General features: G+C 37.8%; 7 protein-coding genes across 7 annotated transcripts; 3 read left to right on the plus strand and 4 right to left on the minus strand.

The window, feature by feature from the left end:
- Window positions 1-3,080: 3,080 nt before the first annotated feature.
- B0P05DRAFT_634114 (uncharacterized protein) lies at window positions 3,081-4,396 on the minus strand. The gene is made up of 3 exons (XM_051583538.1): window positions 4,137-4,396; window positions 3,802-4,084; window positions 3,081-3,766 (listed from the first exon to the last, which is right to left on the minus strand). Exons 1-3 carry the CDS (start codon window positions 4,179-4,181, stop codon window positions 3,303-3,305), a joined length of 792 nt encoding a protein of 263 aa, XP_051438681.1. The 5' UTR covers window positions 4,182-4,396; the 3' UTR covers window positions 3,081-3,302.
- A 942-nt stretch (window positions 4,397-5,338) lies between these two features.
- Window positions 5,339-7,354, plus strand: B0P05DRAFT_568408 (uncharacterized protein; the record flags this gene model as incomplete). Its single annotated transcript, XM_051581193.1, has 8 exons — window positions 5,339-5,378; window positions 5,425-5,463; window positions 5,508-5,599; window positions 5,647-5,660; window positions 5,702-5,777; window positions 5,831-6,937; window positions 6,989-7,144; window positions 7,190-7,354. The coding sequence occupies 8 exons, from the start codon at window positions 5,339-5,341 to the stop codon at window positions 7,352-7,354; spliced, it is 1,689 nt and encodes a 562-aa protein (XP_051438682.1).
- Window positions 7,355-7,374: 20 nt separating this feature from the next.
- Window positions 7,375-8,427, minus strand: B0P05DRAFT_525331 (uncharacterized protein). Its single transcript, XM_051576304.1, has 7 exons — window positions 8,330-8,427; window positions 8,085-8,279; window positions 8,003-8,032; window positions 7,801-7,960; window positions 7,639-7,752; window positions 7,565-7,574; window positions 7,375-7,507 (listed from the first exon to the last, which is right to left on the minus strand). The coding sequence occupies exons 1-7, from the start codon at window positions 8,406-8,408 to the stop codon at window positions 7,412-7,414; spliced, it is 684 nt and encodes a 227-aa protein (XP_051438683.1). The 5' UTR covers window positions 8,409-8,427; the 3' UTR covers window positions 7,375-7,411.
- Window positions 8,428-8,568: 141 nt separating this feature from the next.
- On the plus strand, window positions 8,569-9,586 carry B0P05DRAFT_525340 (uncharacterized protein). Its single transcript, XM_051576305.1, has 2 exons — window positions 8,569-8,758; window positions 8,802-9,586. The coding sequence occupies exons 1-2, from the start codon at window positions 8,673-8,675 to the stop codon at window positions 9,550-9,552; spliced, it is 837 nt and encodes a 278-aa protein (XP_051438684.1). The 5' UTR covers window positions 8,569-8,672; the 3' UTR covers window positions 9,553-9,586.
- On the minus strand, window positions 9,564-10,054 carry B0P05DRAFT_525341 (uncharacterized protein). Its single transcript, XM_051576306.1, has 2 exons — window positions 9,896-10,054; window positions 9,564-9,852 (listed from the first exon to the last, which is right to left on the minus strand). Exons 1-2 carry the CDS (start codon window positions 10,010-10,012, stop codon window positions 9,592-9,594), a joined length of 378 nt encoding a protein of 125 aa, XP_051438685.1. The 5' UTR covers window positions 10,013-10,054; the 3' UTR covers window positions 9,564-9,591.
- Window positions 10,055-10,728: 674 nt separating this feature from the next.
- Window positions 10,729-13,390, plus strand: B0P05DRAFT_568412 (uncharacterized protein; the record flags this gene model as incomplete). Its single annotated transcript, XM_051581194.1, has 3 exons — window positions 10,729-11,442; window positions 11,486-12,284; window positions 12,324-13,390. The coding sequence occupies 3 exons, from the start codon at window positions 10,729-10,731 to the stop codon at window positions 13,388-13,390; spliced, it is 2,580 nt and encodes an 859-aa protein (XP_051438686.1).
- On the minus strand, window positions 13,314-15,207 carry B0P05DRAFT_593799 (Caleosin related protein-domain-containing protein). Its single transcript, XM_051583057.1, has 5 exons — window positions 15,168-15,207; window positions 15,079-15,119; window positions 14,584-15,029; window positions 14,447-14,537; window positions 13,314-14,392 (listed from the first exon to the last, which is right to left on the minus strand). Coding segments are annotated over exons 1-5 (1,521 nt in total). The 5' UTR covers window positions 15,169-15,207; the 3' UTR covers window positions 13,314-13,450.
- Window positions 15,208-15,279: the final 72 nt, after the last annotated feature.

Below are 15,279 nucleotides of genomic sequence, written 5' to 3' on the forward strand. Positions count from 1 at the left end.
TGATTGATCGTTTCCTTCAACATTTACTTGCTCCACTTCATTATAGATATAAGGAATCATAAAGGTTTGTAACTGCACGCAATGTCGAATCAGTATATCGTTGTACAGCGAACGGCATAAGAGGGGAAACTTGGAATACTCTGTGCGTACTTGTAAACGTAGCCAGTGCGTGTTTTCATCAAACTTGAAGAAGATCATTGCAGGCAATTCTGTATGTCGATAGAGCCAATGGCCAGAGGGCAGGTCAGAGAACATCCTAGTTAAAAGAAAATGCAGCAATGTTTGGATAGGTACTCGCTGTAGGTTAAAGTTAATCCCAAAATGGTCAAATGCTTGAAATATGACAGGAATGATAGAGAACTGATGGCAGATATCATGTTTTCGCAAGACCGGGGAAAAAAAAAGGCAGAGTAGGAAAGGAGGAGCTGGTAGACATAAACAGTAGATGATGGCTTAAAGCACTCTTCAGCAGCGTATTACCTTGGTTTCGATCAAGAAGAGCAAAAAGCCATTTCATTTGGAGTATTAAGTGTTGGCGCGCAGGATTTAGAAGACCAATGCCACCCTGTAGGCGGGGAAGACATAATTGATTGAAAGATACCTTGGGATATTTCTCTTGCCAGACAAACTTGTATATCAACCGCCGTATCTGGTCTAAAAATGCTTGTGTCGGGTGGAAAAGCCGCAGACAGAACCATAGTTGGGACAGGATGAGAGTGTTTGCAATCATTTGACCTCCTCGAAGAGACAAGCGTCGTTGTGAGAAAACGCAAATCAGTGTTTGCACTTTGTTAAATAGCATATCCTGAACAAAATTTCTTTGCGTACTAGTATAAGACATGTAGAAACCTAAATACCTCAGGATAGTTGGTGAAGATTCGGAATAGTAGGTGTCAATTCGGCGTTGCCTTAACAGTGTTGACCAGGAAGACACAGTACCACCACTCAGTGAAGATGCTTCGGTCTTGTGCTGATTGAAAATTGCATTAGAGACCTTAGCGTAATTGTTCAAGTGAGTCTGAAGGCGTACAAAGTCATTTTGGTCGTGAACAAAGACACAGATGTCGTCCACATATGCTGGGCATTTGATCTGTTGGTTGCTTGAGGAGTTCGAAGAAGAATAACCTTGGTACAATGGAACTTGAAGCATAGACAATAATAGTGGCTCCAAAGCAAGATTGAACAGTATTGGTGAAAGAGGGTCACCCTGACGTAGACCTCGCTTCTGATTGACTGGTTCCGTGAAGAATTTATTAACATTAATATAGACTGAGTTATCAAAAAAAAAAAAAAAACAGACTACTAATGCTATCAATCAGTGAAAAGGGAAAGCCAAAAGCACGTAGCACCTGAGTCAGATATCCGGCATGAACTCGATCATACGCCTTCTCTTGATCAAGAAGTAAGCCGATAACAGGATGGTTTTGGTATCTTGCTTGTTGTAGTATCAGATGCACCAACATTCCATTATTGTTAATAAATCTGTCATTGAGAAATCCTGTTTGATAAGGATGGCTAGATCAGACCTACATTGGGCCATTTCAAAAAATTTTGTCTTTTTCATCTTCACGAGCTCTCGTGATCCTCCATGGTCAAAAAAATAAAAATAAAAAAACGGACCGGTTTGATAGTCAGGTTGTCGAGTAATGGAACATCAAAGATTGGCATGTTTAAGCCCTGTTTTGCTTTTGCCAAACATTTGCACACCATCTTGGCATGATTTGTACCATTATTTATAAATAGCTGGTTGCCTATCTGCTGCATTTATGTCTTTCATTACTACACTTCTTTGTTATCTCTTTGTTTTTATGCATCTAGAGTCCATGAAAGGCACCACACCTATACAAGCAGCCTTTATCGGAGAGTGAAAGTCGAAGTATTTCAAATTTCGTGTAGCCATCCAAAAATAAGCATTTGTTGAAAATGACTAAAAACGCAGTTGTTTCATCTTGAGGTCTTAACAAAAGTTGTAGTTCTTTGTTTTTCAACTTTATTGATGCAAAGAATACAGCAACTCTACTAGCAAAACATAAAGACACACTACAAAATACTTTTTAGGGGTTCTCAAACCTATCTCATCTTTCTCCTGACATGATGCGCACATAAAAGCAACCAACAAAAACTAGAGCTTTTGGCGCATATTTTAAGCATTGAATCATGACAATAGCTTTAGCCGTTGTGTCATAAAGCTCAAAAGAAGCCAGAATAGCGGAGTATGAAAAGCAGGTCCTGGATAATACCCTTCAAAAATTTTGACCTTTTGACCATTTTGAACATATTGATTTTTAGTGTCGCAAATGACACCAATAGTGTACTGTAGCTTAATAAACACGATCTTTATGTGTTTAGTACCTTTTTTGAGATTTCTTGGTTTTATTTTTATCATGACAGGTTCAGTGAAATAGCCGTTTCTCAGTAAATAAAGCCTTAAAGTAATACAGATACCAAATCTACAGCTCTTCTATTATTTATTACCCAGCACTTGAACTTCATTGCTTCAACGTCAATGAGCCTTATTGACCCTATAAAAATATATCTTTGATCAATACAAACAGTTTATTTGTTTGTATTCAAACATTGAAACCCAATGTTGATAACAAATTGGTTATTTCTTTGGACTTTGTGAGATTAAATTCCCAAAAGCTCATTTACGGCTGCACACAACGAGTGCAACAATGTTTTTCTCAACAACGGACCGCAGCCAGTGTTAGGTGACATCATAGGGAGTTTTGCGAGGAAATTTGAAGACTCTGTTATATTAAGGTCTTAACTCAACAATCACTTGAGAAATGCAATGCTTATAATAACTAAGAAGCCTGTTTCTGAGGTTGAAGTGAGAAATTCAATAGAGAGCTTACAAACAAGACATGGATGGTCTATGGAATGGAAGGATTCATAATGGATATGAATATGATTATAAAAGAATATTTTCTAGATTTTGATAATGTTTATATTGGTAAATTATAAGCTATAGCTCGCAAGATTGAAGACAAAGGATGCATGGTCTTGTACTTGCTGTCTTACTCGCTTGAGCTAGATCTAATTAAACAGTTCTGGGCCATCGTTAATTGAAAAATGAAGCATGATCGATTGGTGGCAGAGGAAGATCTATGTAGTAAAATTGCAGCCGCCTGTAACAATATGCCCCTTAGTGACTTTTATGGTTTTTGTGGTCATTTTAAGTGTCAAATCATCAACTGTTTCAGTAAAATCCTCTCTAAGCCTTGGCCTTTTTTTGATGAAGTTCTATTTCTTTATGCCAATCGCTTGATGACATCTTTTGAGACATTTTCAGTTGATGTTTAGTGCCATTTGTCTTTGGTTAAAGAGACAAATATTTTCCTTCTACTTTGGCCATTTATTTTTGAGATTTCATCATTGCCCATGAGCAAAATATCAGTTTTTCGGCCGCCCAAATTACTAGTCGAACTGGTTGAACCAGAAGACCAGCCAGAGAAGTGCTCATTAGCAACACGAACCATTTTAGTTGCGTTGCTAGTTGTCTCTCCAGGCTCAGTATACAGGTCGTCTGCTCCAATTACTAAATCCAGCAAATTTGTTGCCTTGTCAACATTAGTGCATTCAGCATGTCTCTTTCTCTTTCTTGAACTAGCCATGTTGATAAAAATAGCGTTGAATGTCTGTTTCATCTGTTCTAAAAAAGAAATCTCATCATTCAAGGTTAGGGACGTGCTAAGTGAACCAGTAATCTTCAGCTCATTCTTGACAGTTTCGTAGGTCACTTCCTCTTCGGACAAGTTTTGTACTACATTGGAATGTTAATGTAATTTTGCACATGACTGTACAATTGTGGCATTTGTTGCTGAAACAGCGCTGCTAATTCAGGATTACTCAAATTAATAATATGAGAAAGACAATGTTTTAGCAGTCTTTTTTCTTGTTGGATAAGTGAATCGAATCTATTCAAGAGCTGAACTGAATTTTGATTGAGTATTTTTTTGAAGCTATCATTGTCTTCTTCAACAGGATCTTCTGATAATCTAATAATAGCTTCACCACGAAATGCTTTGCGAGCTTCTTCAAACAAAAGGTAACGATCTTTGTTGATCTGATACTTCTTTCCCTATTAAGATTATGAGTAGATGGTCACAATTTATATTGCTCTTAGAATTTACAGATTCAAATAATAAGGACCATGCTTTATACGATACTTTTGACATAAACTTGATATCTTCTTGGCTGAGATCAAGCTTGTATTTTTTTGATTTGTGTAATGAATGTTTTTGTAATTTTTGATTTCAGCTCATTAACGCTTTTAGCATCAAGTGAACAGGTAACTCCATTAATGTCAATGAAATGCTGTAAAAAAAATCTTCTGTGGTAGAAATAAAGTATGAAAGTTTGCTAGAAATATAGTGCATGCTGTTTAAGCTTTGGTAAAAAGAAGAAGGAGAAAAAAAAAAGCGCGTTTACTCAAAAGAAATATTTTATTGGTTGTCATTATGGTAATGTTTGATTGTAACTGAATTGTACTGCTAAATCACTGCGTAAAAGAAAAACAAAGTAAGCATATCTGAATCAACGCTTGATGTTTTGTGGCGTTCACTTACTCCCTTTCAAAAGGTACCAAATCCCATAGATTTGACTATAGCAGCAGCACGACAATTGAAATGAGTTTAAAACTAAGGTGGAAAACCGTTTTTGTGCTGCTAGTGTAGCCACTGGTTTATAAAATCACTTGAGCTCCTTGGGATCAAGTTTATTTTTATTTTTATTTTTTTTTATTTTTCTATTTTACTGGCTTAGGATTGTGAATGATGTTCTTGTCGACAATCACATTGAGCGTATAAAGACCGAAGGCGTCACTTTTTCTTCTCGTGCTTGGGAAGAACAACGATTATCAGGAAGTACAGATATGAGCAATGTAACCTATGTGGTGCCTGGTCTTCATCCAGGGTAAAATGAAAATGAAATTAAAATTAAATGCAGTTTATTAGGTTTTCAATTGACACGACCGAGTCTAACCATACGAAAGCCTTTCGTTGTTGCTACCAGAACAATAGAAACACCCTCACAAAGGCTTGAAGGGCATGCAAGTTGTCTTTCAATAACAGCTGCAGATGGTTTCATAGATGAAAATCTCTTTCATATAAAGTGGTTGCTTTCTTTAAAAAGGGTAAATCAGAATAAACTAGATTGCCCTTTTTAGATAGCAGCCTGAATGCAATTTCACAACGTTGGTTTGTGTTACCTCAATTCTAATGTCTAAATAATGCTTATTGAAGGAACACTCTCTCGTTTTTCTTTTTCTTTTTTTATATTTTTAGGGCTATTCAAACACACTCCTTTATTTCAACTCTAAAACCTATCATTTCATATGGCAACTGTTGGTTCCGATATAAAAGTCTTGACTCAAGGTAATCCAGAACACGATCGCATACAAGAAACTAACATGTATTCTAGACTGGGTCCAGAAATTTCATTTTGAAAATAAAGTAGACTGTAAGTCTCTTGAAAACATCTAAAATAGACTAAATGTTGTTTAGTAAACCTACAAAACCCTGTGCAAGATGAATCGATCAAAATTGAAATAGACGCCATCCCACATGAACTTTTGCCCAAGCTCGATACAAGGCAAGTCCTTTTTTTTTAATATCGCACAAGACTAATGTTGTTTTTTTTTAGTGCGACAAACACAAGTGATTCTTACCTTCAATCAATTCTTTCTTCTACTACACAGCCTGCCTCAAGTAAAACATGTACCAACAATGCATCCTGTGCATGTTACAAGTGCCAACGACAAAGAAGAAGAGCAGGTGTGGGTAGAGACACAGCCAAACCAATCACAAATTTCTACACACCTCTTAAGAACATAAAAGAGGCAGAACAGATAGACAAGAAATCATATATTGCTTCTCAAGACACTATAAAACAGACCCATCCTGTTTCTCAAAACACACCTACTCAAAATTCATCACCTGCTATGGACAACGCAAAACCACAAACGATCCCTAACGAACAGAACAAACCCAAAAGATCAAGTACAGTTCGAAAGACACCTACTTTAAAATCCTACGAGAAGCATATGCCCAATCCAGTCTATTCAGCTCAAGACAGTATCTATCGTCTTGATGAACACAAGACAAACACAAACGGCAATCAGCCTAAACGATCCTCGACCACACCACAACAAGATAATTACCAAATCTCATGGAAAGAAGAAGGCACAGGCGATGACTTGTTGACTTCTCTTGTTACTTTTCAAACTATTTTTGAAGAAAAAGGCAATGATACTGAGGGTCTCTCGGATTTATTGGAACAGAAAGCAAAAGAACTCAAGATCCAGAAACTAAGAGAACAACAAGAAGCCCTTAAGCCGAAAACAATAGAGGAATTACCTACTCGCCTAGCCGAATGCTTGACTATTAGTTATCGTCATGGGCCTCCCCATCATCCTTTGACTCTCTACCATACCATGAAAATGCCAGTGTCTAAGGATCGCTTAAAAGCCTATCAACTTGCTTTCCAACACTGTATCAATGCGGACAGTGGTATGAAGAAATGGATCAAACGACAGAGAACAGAGCCCGCAAAAGAAAACTCAAGACTTGTTCAGCCGATCCGAAGACCCACTATTAAACGATCACTTCTCCATCCACTTTCATCTAGAAAACATAAAGGAGCCAGTGAAGACTTTATGATCTGGACCACAGCTTCCACAGATCAACTTGGATTTACTGTACCTACTAACACATCCATTCTTAGTTTATCAAGCAAAAAATCGGCTGATTTTGTGAGCTCACCTACGTCTATTCAAGAAGAACAATTGACAGATGTTATTTCAGCAGCACATGCTCTATTACCGAATCAGCAATTCTCAGCAAACACAACCACCACCAGTACAACACAGAAACAAATACCTTATGAACATATTGATACACCTAGCCGTCCACGTCAACCCTCTGGTTCTACGGAAGTAAATAAGAGCATTTAAACTTTCTTTTTTCTGACTTATTTTCTTGTGTAGTTTAAAGATTCAAGCAGCGTTTCATCTTCAGAATCTGCCAATGGTGGCAGTATAACAGCAAGCAAATTAAAAAAGAGTGCTCCTGGTCGATTATTATCTACCTTGGGTAGAAAGACATCACTAAGATCATATAGTAGATCCAAGTCAATAGAAAAGGTAACAACTACTCTCATTGTATACCTATTGATCTTTTTATGATAGACTGATCAAAACGAAACCTTTGAAAAGGTATTGACAGAACTACATCACATTTTACCTCATCTAGACCGAGCACAATTAGTGCCTTATGTCGAAGAAGCCAACTATGATTATTTGACAGCACTTCAGCTCTGTAAAGCAGCTGTACTTTCCGGCAAACTTTCTTAGTAACAATAATAAAAAAAAAGTGTATATATAAATAGAGGGTGTATTGGTGTATATATGCTATCGTCTAATCAAATTAAGGAACTCTTCTCTTGTTCGTGGACTACTTCTGAACACTCCCAACATACAACTTGTAATAGTGGCACTACCAGGTTTCTAATACAATAAGATGAGTAAAACTTACATATATATATGTATACTTTTGTGTGTTACCTGAACACCTCTGAATGGAACAAGGGTGGGAAACAAATCAGTCAACTATTTCCCACAATTTCATAAACACTTACCTTGAACACATGCACAAATGTGAGCATTCCATGACAACAGCAACACCCTGAGGTTGAAGGATTTCCATGAGTGCAGTAGCTATTTGTTTTGTCATGCGTTCCTGAACTTGTAATCTAATATCTCATATTCAGTGTCATTGCTCATAAATCAATACGTTCTACCTTCTAGCAAACATTTCTGCAATACGAGCCAATTTACTAAGTCCAACGACTCGGCGGTTAGGGATATAAGCAATACTAATCTTGCCCATAAAGGGAACCATATGATGCTCACATAGAGAAAAGACATCCACATCTTTCACAAGCACCATTTCGTCATGATCTAAGCACACTTAAATCACCCGTCTAACATGCATGACTTTACCTTCTTCAAAAACTGCATCATTGATGACCTCTAAATATAGAACGGAGTAAATAACCCTATCGATATCCATAGACATAATTACCATGGATGTTTCTTTCATAGCCTTGCGTAAAAAACATCAATGCTTTTGCATATCTTTCCGGGGTTTTTAATAAGCCTTCTCTTTCGGGATCTTCGCCAATACAGGTCAGAATGGTCTTGACAGCCTCAGCCAGTTTCTTTTCTCTTTCTTCTCTTTGTGGGGGAGTTTCATCTCGACGTTCACGAGCACCCAAACCTTTTAGATCATTTCAGTCACCTTGATACTATCTCCTCTTATAAACTTACTTGGCCAACTCATGCCATCATTCTCTACAGGTGTTGCTACTCGAGGAGTACTTAATTCATCACTAATCATATTCGACATAATAACGAAGAAAAAAAAAGAAAGAGATTTCAGTTCTCGGTTTAGGGTTTTTGATATGTCGAGATCAGTGACTGTTGCATCTCTTCTCTTGTGATTGGTCAATCAATGTCTAATTTCGCACGATGAAATAGATGTAATAAAGATTTGGACTATACAGGAGATCATGTATACCCCTTCTATTTATTTATACATATATGACAAGCACGAGTAGAATACTTCCGATTCTCCTTATATAAAGACTAGTTTTCTTCTTTATATTCCTCCATGCTTCTTTTACCTTTTGAACTACAATTGTTGATTTTAGACTATATCAAACAAGACAATCACCTTGATTTAGGCCCATTAGCACAGTAAGTGGACACAAGACAGTATCAATAACTCACTTGGCTATAGAACATGCACCTATTATGCTACTATTGTGGGTGATCGATTCAATTGGAAACAAACTGTCACTGTGTTACAGAACAAACAATCATCCTCAGATTACCTTATTTATGCACTCAGACACTCCACACTCTGCACCAGACGATTACAGGCCATAGTAGACACACCTCATATGGTATGTCGTATTCTTGAGAGACAACAATCAGAAAAGACAATGAATGCATTGATTGTCATGATACCATTCCTATCTCATACAGACCTATTCAACACACTGAGTCATTTTCCTCAAACAAGTCTATCCCATATCAGTATTCGTGATTCAATGCATGATGGGGATACTATTCAAGATCAACAGCCCATATTGACAGAATTCCTTTTGAGGACACTGTACCCATCCCAATCAACACTCAAAATCCTTGATATCCCTTCATTCCCTTCCCACCTACTCAGACACGCCTTATTTCCCGCTGTACATTCCTTACATATCGCATTGACTGGTCCAGAACAAGACTTTTGGAGACAGTTTAAACAAATGTTTCCTAACCTCATTGAGCTAAAATTAACTCTGGATAAATCCCATGTGCCACTATTCAAATCATTACTTCAAGATATCGCCTTATTTCCATGGATAAAGCGTCTTTCTGTCACTAGTCTAGAATCACCTAAACATTACCTCTCTCGTCAAGAACTAAAAGCGAGTCTATTGCAACTACAAGGGCTGAATCGAATCACTGCTGGTTGGGATATGATTGCTCTCTAGATTTAATAAACATATAAAAAAGAAGTTTTTTTTTATTATTTAAGATCTGCCTTCATAAAACTTTTCTAAAAAGGTAGTTGGCTTTGGTGGTGCTTCCTCTTCAGCAAAATAGTTCATGATATGGTTGTTTTGCTTCCAGACATTCATCACTTCTTGGTATTCCATTTGACCTTTTGCATACAAAATATCACGCACTTCAAGTTGTTCGACATGACGATGCTTTTCGAATTCTTCACGAATCTTGGCCCGAATAGCTGAGGGAGGCATGTTGATTTCATGAAGCTTCATCATTTCAGGAACCTAGAATGGGGTCAATCAATGGTTAATGGATCAATGTACTTACTGATTTTTGCCATTGTCTATAAAGAGCCAAAGCACGAGTTGTGGCTTCACTACTTGACTTGGCAGAGGCAGTAGTGACAGCAAAGTTGGCAACACCAAAAACGCCTTGTTGAATCATTGTAAGAATAAAGAAATATACACACACAAAAAAAAAAGAACCCTTGGTCTTCTCCGCCCAATCATTTCACTCAGCCATTAAAAAGGTGACGTTAACTTTTTTTTTTTTTTTAAGAAAGCGATTTACTCATATTCAGACATTTGAAGCGACAGTTCGACACGTCGGACTATCAACGCTTTATTTATCTGCGTAGTCTGGTAAAATTGGATTTCTAAAATGCTACTGATGTTGGAAGCATTTTCAGCGACGTTTACAATTTCTTTATCTGTAAGTTGTCTAATGTTATGCTTGAAAGAGCGTAGCTTGGATTCTAGGTTACTAATAATATTTACAATAGATGAAGTAGTAGACGTGTCATTGTTGGTATCTAATTCTCGTGTTTCTTGTAAAAGACAATAACGCAAAGCACTTTCAAAATCATGAATATTGATGGGCCGGATTATTTTAAAATGTTTGTACATAAGCAAATCATAATTCTTTACTTGTATTTCCAGCCTCCTTCTTGAGAGGCGAGGGGTATAAGTAAATCGATGTCAATTTTTTTTAGGGGAGCGGGGAGGAGGATACAACAGTCGGGGACCTAAAAAAACACTGCCCCTTTAAGAAAATTGTTAACTTTTTTGCCTTTTATAGATAGCAGTTGGCAGATCAACGACATGAAGGAAATTAAAGGAACTTTTTTTTGCTTTCTTTCTTCTTTTATTTCTCTTTAGCTCATGGTAGATACACTGATAGATACTGAGCATTTGGATACCAAAATATCTCCGGAAAAAGACACTGATCCTTCAGAGACGAGCGAAAAAGTAGGATTAAACCATAAACTCAATTCAACTGGAATTGTGTACAGAGACTACATTTCTGATTCAAGCGAGATAAATTCCGACTCTTCTTCCTTATTTAATGATCCATCTTTACGCCAATCCACTGGTGATTTGACATTGATCAGTAAAGCCGTTTCCATAGACACACATTCAAATTCAGCCACGCCTGGATCATCCATTATCGTGCCCGCAGAAAGAAACCCAGTCTCTGATTTACTCAGGTCACCTTCTTCGACCAAGAAACATAAGCATAGACATAGCATACCAGACATGTCTACGTTAGAGTACTATAGCCATCGCACTTCATTGGATGATCTCACAACGACATGTGAAGAGAAACTGGTCATTCAACCCAGTCAAGAAATAATCCCCGAAGAAGAAAAGGAGCCTCGGCATTTACCCGCACCTGAAATCAATCCAAAAGCTCGATTTATTACCATGGAAGAGGCATTATCTATCGAAGAAGACAGTGTGGATACACCCTTAGAAAAGCAAATGAATGAAATCAAATCATTAGAACAAAGAAGATCCATTAAACGATTAAATGCCATTAAAGAATTGATGGAGACAGAAGAAACCTATAGTCGTGATCTCGGTATTCTTTGTACAGTAAGTCCATATCGTCCAAGTAGCTAAACTTATACATGACTAGCATTTCTTTGCTATTATTCAACAAGCCACATGCATTACACCTGAAGAAATAGATATTCTTGTACGCAATGCCATGGATATCTATGTATTTCAAGAAAAGTTTACAGAAGCATTGATGGATGCCCATGGAGAACAAGAGGCAGAAAAGAATGGCATTTTCTACAAGGGCAATTTAAAACAAATAGCCACTTGCTTTGTTGAATGGGCACCTAAATTTGATATTTACCTCGACTACTGTGTACGACAAGATCATGCAGCTTCTGTCTACAATGAACTACTCCAGACCAACCTTGAATTCTCAAATCTGATTGAGCGCCTTCACACCTTTCACCGTGTATCGTTTGGGTTCAGTCGACTTAAATTTGATGATTATATGATCACTCCATTTCAGAGAATCTTTCGCTACCGTCTCTTGTTACAGAGTATCACAAAAGCAACACAAAAAGATACTGAGGAATACGAGATTTTGTCTAAAGCACAGAATATCGTTCATGCCATTGCCACCAAAATTAATAACGAAAAGTCTAAAATGGAAGCCAAGCGAAAGACAGCCTTGTTCTTGTCCCGTCTGGATTCTGACTGGTGTCTTCCAAAACGATGGTTCAGTACCTTGGGTGTCTGTACTTTAATAGGTACTCTGGAAGTACGATCTATGATAGACAACAAACCAAAGCGTATTGGTTGTGCTCTCTTTGACCATTATATGATTATGGCAAAAGCAAAAAAACACAAGCAATATGAACCTCGTTATTGGTTTCCTTTACGTAAATTTGATATTGAAGATATACCTCATCTTGAAGGTGAGATACATTAGTGTGGTTTATTGACTCAGTTATTAGGTTCAATGGCTTATTCGTGGCTATTGCACAGTGATGACAGTACACTTGAATTAAGTGCCCTATGTGAACTCGAGAAGACTATCTGGATGGACGCTCTCTCAAGCGCCATTCAAGAATCAAAGCGGCTTTATGCCAACAGTGTCGATTCCAATGAATACCTATTAGAGCAATTGTTTGTCTCTAGCTTTGACCAACAAAAGCAGAAACCCATGGATCCTATTGAGTTTCCTATGCCAAATGGATCCACCAGTTTCTCTCAGTCTGCTATATTTAACAAACAATCGTCTCGTTCAAGCCACCGCTCTTCTCACCCTGTCTTTTCAACGCAAGAGTTCTCCATGATCGACTTATCGCATCCTATCGACCATGTCACTCGCTCACCAGGCCTTCGATCTCAATCCAGCATAGGCGACCTGCGCGACTTCTTCTCCAACAGTGTTTCTGAGAAATGGACACAACGCAAATTCAACCAATACCATACACGCTGTAAATCAGTCGATACCAAATTTGACGATGTCTGTACCACACCCATCCTGACAGCCAGAGCCAACAGTATGCATCGACATGGATCGAACTATGTTAAAAAGCGAAAAATGATACCCAGCACAACACCCAATTCAACCATCTCATTAATCAAGACAGCTTTACCTCAAGACATGATGTCGCCTGTCTTTCATTCCCCTTCCACAAGTTTTAGTGAGAGTTGTCCAAGTGCTTGTAGTAGCAGAAGACCTTCGATTGGCAACAATACAGAGTCTATGATGCTTCGATTGGCTCAACGGCATCCTTCCATTCATCGTTCGAGTTCTATCAAGTCAGCTACGGGTCCGCCTTCTGTGGATATGTCCACCAATTCGATGGTAGCAGCAGGCCTGTTGCCTTCTTCAAAATCGACTCATTTCTTTGGAAGAATGGTAGAAAAACTAGGACAAATTGGTACACCAGGTAAATTAAGACGAAACCAAATGATGGTCATTCAAGAAAAGACACCATCAACACCTAGCAAGAAAAAAGTAAGTGCTTATATGGTTGTGAATCTTGATGTTGATATTTTTATTAGTTTTTAACTCATTTCTTACATCCTCGACATGTTAAAAAATAAACTTTTTTTTTTTCTTTTATTTAAACTATTTAGCAATAGCCCAAGAAGCGTTAATAGGTGTATCACTTAATTTTTGTGGCTCAACAGGAGACATGTTCTTTACCTTTTTATTCGTCTTTCTCTTTTGGCTGTCTGTCTGAATAGGTGTAGGAGGTACTGGTTTCTCCATCACTGGTTTCTCCATTGGTTTCTCCATTGGTTTCTCCATCATTGGTTCGTCTTCAGGAGGAGGGGTGATGTTGGCCTTAGGGTGTTCAACCACAGCAACTTCAGGTTGAATCAATGCATCCGATACAGGTTTCTCCACTTGAACACCTGTCAGACCTGTACCTTCTGTCAACAAGTCAAGGTGTGTATCATCTTCACGAAGGAAGCTTGTCATTAAGGGTTCCGAATGAGATTCATTAGAAGAAGTAGAGATGGATTTTGTCAAGGAAGGAGCATAGTCTATTGAAGAAGAAGAAGCCTGAGCTTTTGTATGATACACACCGAGTAAAATATCTTGATCTAAAAGAGTCTGGACACCAGTGATCATAGGATGGGTTTCTTTTAAAGGATCTTGACTTAAAAGAGAACTCAAATAGTTGTTATCTATACTACTGGTGTGTGTTTCTTTTGCAACACCGGTCAGTCCTTCAGGAAATAGTGTGGTAGGATCATCAATGGTCTTTTGTGTGCGATATGCGGGTGTCTTGGGCGTACTTACACCACGAAGCACAGGACGCGATTTTGTCAGGCGAGAAAGCATGTTGTCTTGAACAAAAGATACCCATTGATTGACCCGAGTGTCTGAAAGGACAAGTGTTGATCTGGCCTGAACGGAATCAGATAAACTTTTGAAGCGCGTCTCCCATGCTTTTTTACTCAAGGGATGAGCAGGTTGAGAGAGATAAGTGCCATGAAGGCTATTATCTTTGTCCTGTATCATGAGTCGATTTGTATCTTTGAGGCGATAGAACAAAGAGCCCTATAGATGGTAAACACACAAACACACAAACAAAACAAAACAAAACAATATTACATCGTAAGCTGCACGCACATCTTGCTTTGAAAGTGTACCTTGATGACCAACAAAGAAATAAGCAGTACACAATTCAATGATACCAGTAGCCCTTTTTTCTAAAGTGAGTCCTATGGCTGATATATGTTATAACATACCAAGCTTTAAGGTTCATTCCTAATTGTTCTTGTTCCTTGGTCATGTTGATAAATTCAATTAACGTGATGGTATTACCAGACTTGTCTGATTGAGCATGTCGATGAAATAACTCTTCAAACTTGTCAGACACAAACATGCCTTGTTCATCAAAAGCACCTGAATTTGCCGTGGTAGCTTCCCTTATCTTATTAACATTGGAACGACATAAGGGATCAGGTATCCAACCAGACTGAGTAGAGAGTGAAAGAAAGACACTGACCATAGTGCCAATAGCAACACTGAATAACATGCTGTAACCCAACGTCATGAAACCTGTTATCATGATGATGATGGTGATAATGAGTGATACTAACTTTGCAAGCTCTTTCTCACCTGAAATTGTGTCTAATGGGGTAATATAGCCTTTTTCTTTCTTATCCCAGAACTTGAGATGTTTTTGAACACCCTTTTTTAAAATAGAGTGAATATCATGCAGTTGATATGAATTCACTTACCGATTCTTGAGTGGATATCTCTGCAGAAACAGGTTCAATCACTATATAGAACAGTAAGTCTTTTTATTCTTAGAAGATAGTCTACTTGCTTTATGGTCACTTGAAAGTAAGAAAGTAAAAAAAAAAAAAAAAAGTAGAAAAAAAAGGCGTATCTTTATTACGTGTGTGATGAAATAAGCTTTTCTTTTTTGTTTGTTTACA

The sequence above is a fragment of the Gilbertella persicaria genome (assembly GCF_025201335.1).
Source record: "Gilbertella persicaria strain CBS 190.32 chromosome Unknown B0P05scaffold_4, whole genome shotgun sequence".
In the NCBI taxonomy this organism is placed as follows: domain Eukaryota; kingdom Fungi; phylum Mucoromycota; class Mucoromycetes; order Mucorales; family Choanephoraceae; genus Gilbertella; species Gilbertella persicaria.

Coding starts and splice junctions, on each gene's coding strand:
- B0P05DRAFT_634114 (XM_051583538.1), bottom strand. CDS start 4,181: ATGTCAAAAGTATCGTATAAAGCATGGTCCTTATTATTTGAATCT. Junction 4,085..4,136: donor GGTCCTTATTATTTGAATCT/GTAAATTCTAAG, acceptor TAATCTTAATAG/GGAAAGAAGTATCAGATCAA. Junction 3,767..3,801: donor ACAAATGCCACAATTGTACA/GTCATGTGCAAA, acceptor ATTCCAATGTAG/TACAAAACTTGTCCGAAGAG.
- B0P05DRAFT_525331 (XM_051576304.1), bottom strand. CDS start 8,408: ATGTCGAATATGATTAGTGATGAATTAAGTACTCCTCGAGTAGCAACA. Junction 8,280..8,329: donor TGATGGCATGAGTTGGCCAA/GTAAGTTTATAA, acceptor ATGATCTAAAAG/GTTTGGGTGCTCGTGAACGT. Junction 7,961..8,002: donor TGATGCAGTTTTTGAAGAAG/GTAAAGTCATGC, acceptor AAGTGTGCTTAG/ATCATGACGAAATGGTGCTT.
- B0P05DRAFT_525340 (XM_051576305.1), top strand. CDS start 8,673: ATGCTTCTTTTACCTTTTGAACTACAATTGTTGATTTTAGACTATATC. Junction 8,759..8,801: donor GATTTAGGCCCATTAGCACA/GTAAGTGGACAC, acceptor ACTTGGCTATAG/AACATGCACCTATTATGCTA.
- B0P05DRAFT_525341 (XM_051576306.1), bottom strand. CDS start 10,012: ATGATTCAACAAGGCGTTTTTGGTGTTGCCAACTTTGCTGTCACTACT. Junction 9,853..9,895: donor ATAGACAATGGCAAAAATCA/GTAAGTACATTG, acceptor ACCCCATTCTAG/GTTCCTGAAATGATGAAGCT.
- B0P05DRAFT_593799 (XM_051583057.1), bottom strand. Junction 15,030..15,078: donor AGATATCCACTCAAGAATCG/GTAAGTGAATTC, acceptor ATTTTAAAAAAG/GGTGTTCAAAAACATCTCAA. Junction 14,538..14,583: donor GGAATGAACCTTAAAGCTTG/GTATGTTATAAC, acceptor TTTAGAAAAAAG/GGCTACTGGTATCATTGAAT.